This window comes from Mandrillus leucophaeus, unplaced genomic scaffold, assembly GCF_000951045.1.
Source record: "Mandrillus leucophaeus isolate KB7577 unplaced genomic scaffold, Mleu.le_1.0 Scaffold272, whole genome shotgun sequence".
NCBI lineage: Eukaryota > Metazoa > Chordata > Mammalia > Primates > Cercopithecidae > Mandrillus > Mandrillus leucophaeus.
Window position 1 is genome coordinate 1510482 of NW_012102832.1, and position 8289 is coordinate 1518770.

The 8289-nt window shown below is 44.4% G+C and overlaps 1 protein-coding gene across 3 annotated transcripts in view; it reads right to left on the reverse strand.

Moving 5' to 3' along the window:
• FBXL20 (F-box and leucine-rich repeat protein 20) overlaps positions 1-8289 on the reverse strand; it is a 182518-nt gene continuing 174229 nt past the window's right edge. For 2 of the 3 annotated variants that reach the window (XM_011984731.1, XM_011984729.1), the window contains 2 exons: positions 5093-5305; positions 1448-2429 (listed from right to left, as the gene is read on the reverse strand). In XM_011984731.1, coding sequence (XP_011840121.1) covers positions 2322-2429; positions 5093-5305 — 321 coding nt within the window. In that variant the 3' untranslated portion in view covers positions 1448-2321. Of the gene's footprint in view, positions 167-1447; positions 2430-5092; positions 5306-8289 lie in introns of those variants that run through there. The other variant, XM_011984730.1, reaches the window with a different exon arrangement.

Consider the following 8289-nt stretch of genomic DNA (forward strand, 5'->3'; position numbering starts at 1 on the left):
CTTATATATGCTGGTACAATCAGCAACTGCAGCATTAAAACAAGCCTCTTAAGCTGGGTACAGTGGCACACCCCTGTAGTCCCAGCTACTTGGGAGGCTGAGGTGGGAGGAAGGCTTGAGCCCAGGAGTTTGATTCCAGGCTGGGCAAGATAGCAAGACCCCATCTCTAAAAAATAAAATAAAATAAATAAATAAATAAAATAAATAAAACAAATCTTTTAATAGTCTGGATCACATAGAAGATTAATATTATGATGGACTACACATTAATGTCTTAAAGGACCTCCCCTCAAAATCACCCTACTAAAAATCACACTGGGTTTCTAATCTTGGGGTTTAGAAATTTACTTCTCATGCTTTAAAAACTCATTTTACTTCCTTTATCCTCTGATTTTTTGGGGGGACAGAGGGTGCTGCTTCTTGGACTCTGAGTCCTGGACACTAAATTCCTCCCTCAGTTCTAGTGCCCAGGCTGAGCAGAGACACTAAATCCCCTACTACTTCCTCTCAGTGTTCTCTTTCAGCTGCCTCAATGCTTCACCTGGCTATATTCATACTTCACTCAGAAGTCTGGAGCAGGGCTGGGCATGGCAGCTCACGCCTGTAGTCCCAGCACTTTGGGAGGCTGAGGCAGGTGGATCATTTGAGGTCAGGAGTTCAAGACCAGGCTGGCCAACATGTGAAACCCCATCTCTACTAAAAATACAAAAATTAGCCAGGCAGTAGTGGCACGCGCTTGTAATCCCAGCTACTCGGGAGGCTGAGGCAGGAGAATTGCTTGAGCCTGGGAGGTGGAGGTTGCGGTGAGCCGAGATTGCGCCACTGCACTCCATTCTGGGCAAGAGTGAGAACCCATCTCAAAAAAAAAAAAAAAAAAAAAAGACTGAGGCAGAAAAGAGAGATGACTGACAGGTTATGGGAAGGTTCTGGCCCTTTGGGGTGCCAACACTAGATATGAATCCATTAACACTGACATACAATTGACTAGCTGTTATAGAGCCATTCTTGTATCCCTGAAAAGCAGAAATGGGGGAAAAGAAAGAAACAGACAGCTCCTCTAGTGGCATTCCTGTTAAAACAGCCTCATAGGTCAGAGATGCCACTGATCACTCCTAGATTTCAGTAAATATATAATAACATTAATCATTAATGTATGAACTTGGGTGGTAGGGACTTTCAGGCTCTGTTTTGTGATTTATCATTTCCATTCTTTCCTAATAATACATCTCTTTCTTTCCTTTAAAGTTGGTGGAGTCTGACAGAAGGAAAAATGTATAGGGGGAATACTGGGGATACCATGCAAATTATCATACATCAGAAGATAAAATAGAAACCAAAAGGCAGCATCTGTTTTCATCAAAATAGTCAATTTCTTCTCATAACTTTTCTTGCTTTCATTATAGTTTCCTTTCAGATTGGCAAAGATTCAGGCAGGGTCCCCTAATGGTAAAATTTAGAATTAAAAAAATATTTATTGATAATATATTTTTAAAAAATGTTTGGTAATCCCAACTAATCATTCAAAATGCAAACTGTAAACACGACAACAGCCAAAGGGTAACAATTGAGTGAGTAAGCAGACTGAACAGGTGACAGACTGAGCAAGAGTGTGGTGGGGGGAGCAACAGAGAACGGAAGACAGGTGCACAAGTGTGCTACAGACAGTGACAATTTGAGTGTGTAAGAATTACATTTGGACCACAGTGATTTCAATGCAACCATTTAGGAAACCTCTGGGCCAAATACTAAAACACAGGAGGAATGGATGAGCCTTCTTTGTGAGCATGCTCAGCATGTTGGTATGGAAACAAGGAAGCATAGAAGCTCTGTAGTCACAATGAATGTCTACCATTTCTAAGATGTGAAGAAATTTTCTTTCTGGTCCCTGGGTACATCATATATTGTCTTTCCATGCTTTTCTTGACCCCAGAGGACAGCAGATGCTGTTCCAAAATCCCCAAAGAAACCCCTAGACATAAATTTAAAAACCACAGTAGCATTAATGCTGGGTTTGCTGAAATGCCCCTCCCTCTATCTTGGCCTATGATTTTCTTCTGGGCACCTCAAAAGGAATGGTTAAATTTTACCAATCTACTTGATAAAGCCATCACAAACTTTAGTCCCATGGTCACAAAGCTAGAGTGGATGGGGGTAAGGTTGTGTATGTGTATGTATGTGTGGCTCTGGGGATCTGGACACTGCCCTCCCTCACTTTGTAACCCTTGCCCAGAACACTGGGGTCGCTTCCACTGGAGAGACTCCACGGTAGCTCTAGAAGTGTCATTAAATACTCAGTTCGCCAAGGTTGACCACCTCCATTGTCATAGGATGATGCAGCATCTGCAGAAGCGCTGTCTGCTGCCCCCTACTGATGGGGGTGGAGTGACAGGTGCGAAGTAGGCGTGGACTTTAATATTGGGTAAATGGGTCTGAAACAAGACAGAAACATTAAACGTTTAAGAGAGAGGGCTTAAACAGAAAGAGCAATGTTGCTTCTCAGAAAAACTACCGAGGGGCTCAATGCACATGAAACCAGGGCAAAGGCTGAGCATCGGTCAGGATGTTAGAGGGCCTGGGTTCTACTTTGTTCCATCCTAGGTTGTTCTAAATGACCAGAACAACTCATATAACTTTGGTACCTGTTTGTGTAATAATAAAACTGAGGGCCGGGCATGGTGGCTCATGCCTGTAATCCCAGCACTTTGGGAAGCTGAGGTGGGTGGATCACGAGGTCGGGAGATCAAGACCATCCAGGCTAACATGGTGAAACCCCGTCTCTACTAAAAATACAAAAAAATTAGCCAGGCGTGGTGGCGGATGCCTGTAATCCCAGCTACCCAGAAGGCTGAGGCAGGAGAATGGCATGAACCTGGGAGGCGAAGCTTGCAGTGAGTGGAGATCGTGCCACTGCGCTCCAGCCTGGGTGACAAAGCGAGACTCTGTCTAAAAAAAAAAAAACTGAGGAAAGACATCATATTAATTTCTTATCTTCTCCAAAAAAGGATTTCCAGTTGGATTTTCACAGCTGAAAGAAGCTACATTGAGTTTTTGGTTGTGTTTTTGTTTTTTTTTTTTGAGACGGAGTCTCATTCTATTGCCCAGCCAGGCTGGAGTGCAGTGGTGTGATCTTGGCTCACTGAAACCTCCACATCCCAGGCTCAAGCGATTCTCCTGCCTCAGCCTCTGAGTAGCTGGGATTACAGGTGCACACCACCACGCCAGGCTAATTTTTGTATTTTCAGTAGAGACGGGGTTTCACCATGTTGGCCAGGCTGATCTCGAACTCCTGACCTCAAGTGGTCCGCCCAAGGATTGGGAGATGGAAGAGATTCCTGACAGCCAGGCAGTCTAGGAACACTAATACAAGTAGGCACGTAAGAGGCTCTGGTTGACCTGTGGCTCTTGCTCTCTTTGGTGAAGAAAAAAAATGGTTGTAAGGCCTCCCCCAGTGCAATTATGCTCACAGTCCTCTATGTCTGAAGAGGGAAAGAGGAACTGAGGCCACTTGGAACTCAAGATGAGGTTTGGTACTCTTTTATTTGCTCAAGGCCATATGGCCAACATGGATTTTTTTAGAGGTTGGTATTTTTTTTGAGATGGAGTTTCATCTTGTTGACCAGGCTGGAGTGCAATGGTGCGATCTCGGCTCACTGCAACCTCTGCCTCCTGGTTCAAGCAATTCTCCTGCCTCAGCCTCCTAAGCAGCTGGGATTACAGGCACCTGCCACCAAGCTCAGCTAATTTTTGTATTTTTAGTAGAGATGGGGTTTTGCCATGTTGACCAGGCTGGTCTCGAACTCCTGACCTCAGGTGATCCTCCTGCCTCAGCTTCCCAAAGTGCTGGGATTATAGGTGTGAGCCACCGCGACTGGCCTAGAGGTTGGTATTAAGGGCCTGAATAAGCACACTGTCTTTCCTACAGCAGGTGTGAAGCAGATATTCCAATAAACATCTGTTGAGCAGAACAATCTAACACACAGATTCATCCGGCTTTTTAAAACTTCTTTTTCGGCTGGGCACGGTGCCTCACGCCTGTAATCCCAGCACTTTGGGAGGCTGAGGTGGGCGGATAATGAGGTCAGGAGATTGAGACCATCCTGGGAAACAAACATAGCAAGACCTTGTCTCTACAAAATAGTTTTTTAAGGGTGGGCATGGTGGCTCACACCTATAATCCCAGTACTTTGGAAGGCCAAGGCAGGCAGATTGCTTGAGCTCAGGAGTTTGAAACCAGCCTGGTCAACATGGTAAAATGCTGTCTCTACCAAAAATACAAAAAATCAGGCTGGCGTGATGGCACGCGCCTGTAGTCTCAGCTGTTGGGAGGCTGGGGTGGCAGGATGGCTTGAGGCTGGGAGACAGAGGTTGCAGTGAGCCAAAATCGAGCTACTGCACTCCAGCCTGGGTGACAGAGGAGACCCTGTCTTAAAAAATGAAAAAAAAACCCACAAGTTTTTCATAAAATTAGCTAGGTGTGGTGGTGTGTGCCTGTAGTCCTAGCTACTGGGCAGGCTGAGGTGGGAGGATCATTTAAGCCCAGGAGTTCGAGGCTGCAGTGTGCTAAGAAGGTGCCACTGCACTCCTGCCTGGGCAACAGAGTGAGATCCCATCTCTTAAAAGAAAGACAGAAAAGGTAAAAATCTATGTCTACTTTACTTGTTGTCTTAAAAAATATGAATCCCAGGAAAAGGGCTTAATGTGAAACACAATTACAAATTAAATTCTTAAATCCCATTTAACTAAACACTTTCTCTGTTATTCCTTTCTTTCCTTCAGAACAAAAATGTGGCATGTGCTTTTTTTTTTCTTTCTTCAATCTGGGAATGTTATTAATCCCTAGACATTATTAGAGAGAGACTGCTGGGAGGAGACCTACTTTTCTTCTCTTCAGTGGGTCTTTTCCTCCTAAATTTCCATCTCTGGAGCCAGAGGGAAAAACTATCTGTCCTTAGGTTTGCACTTTTTTTTTCCCCTTGTTAAATGTTAAAGTAAATATAAAAATCATAGGAACCTAAATTTGAAAAAAGAAAAAAAGAAAAGAGAGGAAAGTGCTGAGAACACTAGAGCTGGAGAGTTATGTAGCCATTTTTACCCTGAGTCTCTTGATTCCAGCCCGTGTGATTTGCTGGCAGTCATAGAGTTCTATCCGCTCAAGGCTGTGACAGCTCTTCAAGTGCTCCAGGGATGCATCTGTGATTAGTGGGCAGTTGTCCAGCTCAATCACCTCCAGCTGGTCATGGGCACAGGCCCCATTCCCCAGGTGACGAATTCCATCATCTGTGATCAGCTCACAGTGCGATAGACTCTGCAGCCAAACAGAGCAAGGAAGGATGTTGAAATATCTTCTGGCATTCCTCTAGCCAGAGGCTTGTGTAAATTGGAAAGGAAACATTTTGGTTTGATTTTGATGAATATGGAGCTGGCACTAGATCCAAGTGGTGAAATTAAAAAAACTGGAGATAGTGGGGTTATGCTTTTGGCAATCAGTGATTGATATTTTGATGCGTGATTCTAAATATATTTTATAAATTCATGTAATGACTATGAACTAGTTCATAAACAGACTAAGACAGCCTTAAAAATTACCCCTTCTGCAAATTAACACTTTTCTTCTCTACAGGGATAAATGGGAATCAAGCTTTTCATGCACACAGTTTTCTGGAATTTGAACTAAATATTGAATATCTGGTTCAGAAACATGCCCCAACAATTAATTAGCTGAAGATTTTTCAGCTGTCAGGTGTGATCATCTCATCACATCATCTCTTCATCAATATTTATTAAATCCCTGATCCTGGGAAACTCAGAAACCTTGACCCAATTTTGGATAGTACTGTGCCACCGAACACCAAAAAGGAGCCTGGATACAGAACAGTCACCCAGAATGCCTTCCTCTAATGTCACTGAAAGTAGGAGCAGAACTCCCCTTAGTAAAGCTTTGATTGGTTCTTAAGACCAATAACATTAAGACCAGTAACATTTGATCTTAAGGTGAAGCAAATTGTATTTTGGGCCATCTCATCCCCTGGATCTCTAGAATTTAAACATCATTCAGGTTGGAGTATAAGTTATCTGCAAAAGAGAACTCGTAGGTTCCAAGGCAGTTTTCAGTCTTCAAGCATTGATATAGAAAGCATTTAACTTTTTCAGTTTTTTTTTTTTTTTTTTTTTGAGACGGAGTCTCGCTCTGTCACCCAGGCTGGAGTGCGGTGGCCGGATCCTGTCTCTTATACACATCTAGATGTGTATAAGAGACAGCTCCACCTCCCGGGTTCAAGTGATTCTCGTGCCTCAGTCTCCCGAGTGGCTGAGATCACAGGCTAGATTTTTTTAATTTTTTGAGATGGAGTCTCGCTCTGTTGTCCAGGCTGGAGTGTGGTGGCACAAGCTCGGCTTACTGCAACCTCCGCCTCCTGGGTTCAAGCGATTCTCCTGCCTCAGCCTCCCAAGTAGCTGGGATTACAGGCATCTGCTACCATGCCCAGCTAATTTTTGAATTTTTAGTAGAGACGGAGTTTCACCATGTTGGCCAGGCTGATCTCGAACTCCTGACTTCAGCTGATTCACCTACGTTGGTCTCCCAAAGTGCTAGGACTACAGGCGTGAGCTACCGTGCCCGGCATATTTTTAGTAGAGATGGGGGTTTGCCACGTTGGCCAGGCTGGTCTCGAACTCCTGGCCTCAGGTAATACACCCGCCTAGGCCTCCCAACGTGCTGGGATTACAGGAGTGACCCACCATGCCCAGCCCCCATACCTCATTCTTGACTACATTTCTAGTCCAGACATTTTAATAATCAATCATCAAATAACAATCTTTCGGTTTAAATCGCATTGGCTACCTGAACCTGTTCTATGAGAATCCATTCAGGCTACATTTGAACACATCTAGTCATCTCTAGTCTTCATCTTTAGACAGCTCTATTCAAAATCTGTTTTATTTTTTAAATGAATCAAAATCTGTCCCCTTGGTAGTTAGTTGTGGTGGCTTGTGCCTACAGTCCCACCTGCTAGGGAGGCTGAGGCAGGAGGACTGCTTGAGGTTAAAAGTTCAAGACCAGTCTGAGCAGGGCCAGACATGGTAGTTCACGCATATAATCAATCCCAGCACTTTGGGAGGCTGAGGCCGGTGGATCACCCGAGGTCAGGAGTTTGAGACCAGCCTGGACAACATGTTGAAACCCTGTCTCTACTAAAATACAAAAACTAGCTGGGCATGGTGGCGGGCACCTATAATCCTAGCTACTTGGGAGGCTGAGGCAGGAGAATTGCTTGAACCTGGAAAGTGGAGGTTGCAGTGAGCCAAGACTGAGCCACTGCACTCCAGCCTGGGTGACAGAGTGAGACTCTGTCCTCCCCACCCCACACTGCAAAAAACAAAACAAAACAAAACAGTCTGAGCGATAACAGCAAGAAAAAAAAAACAGTCTGAGCGATAACAGCAAGACCCTGTCTCTAAAAAAATCTGTCCCCCAGAACGTCTACTTGCTGGACTTTGTTCTATCTCCTTAGAATCATCAGAGTAAGGAATCAGAAGATAGTGCTCTATGAAAAAAATTAATGTTGGAACATTCTAAAATTTTTAATAAAGCATGCCACTACTCAGTATTGATAACTTGGGTTATTTTCCCAAGGGTGGCAGCCAGGCACTGCTGGAATCTGGGTTAACTATGAACATTCAGGTAGGAAGAACAGTTTTCATGGTTATGTTAGGACTGAAAGTAAATCAGCACTTCTTTTCAAATTCTTCTCCAACTCTGAGTTTATTATTTTCTAGTACACATAGCTTCACAGGGGCTAAAAAATGGTAGAGAAAGGGGGTGGGCAAGCAGGCAGGCATGTCTGTTCAGAAGGAATAACACTGGAAGGACATAGAGGACACTCAGGCATGTATAAGATAAACGGATGTGAACAAGTTTTAGTTTAGTAAGAACTAATAGCTGTTAAGCAGTGCCTATAAAACATGTAATTTTTTAGAAAGTGGCTTTTACGGCCGGGCATGGTGGCTCACGCCTGTAATCCCCACACTTTGGGAGGCCGAGGCAGGCGGATCACGAGGTCAGGAGATCGAGACCATCCTGGCTAACATGGTGAAACCCTGTCTCTACTAAAAATGCGAAAAATTAGCCGGGCGTGGTGGCGGGTGCCTGTAGTCCCAGCTACTCGGGAGGCTGAGGCAGGAGAGCGGCATGAACCCAGGAGGCGGAGTTGGCAGTGAGCTGAGATAGCGCCACTGCACTCTAGCTGGGGTGACAGAGCGAGACTCCGTCTCAAAAAAAAAAAAAAAAAA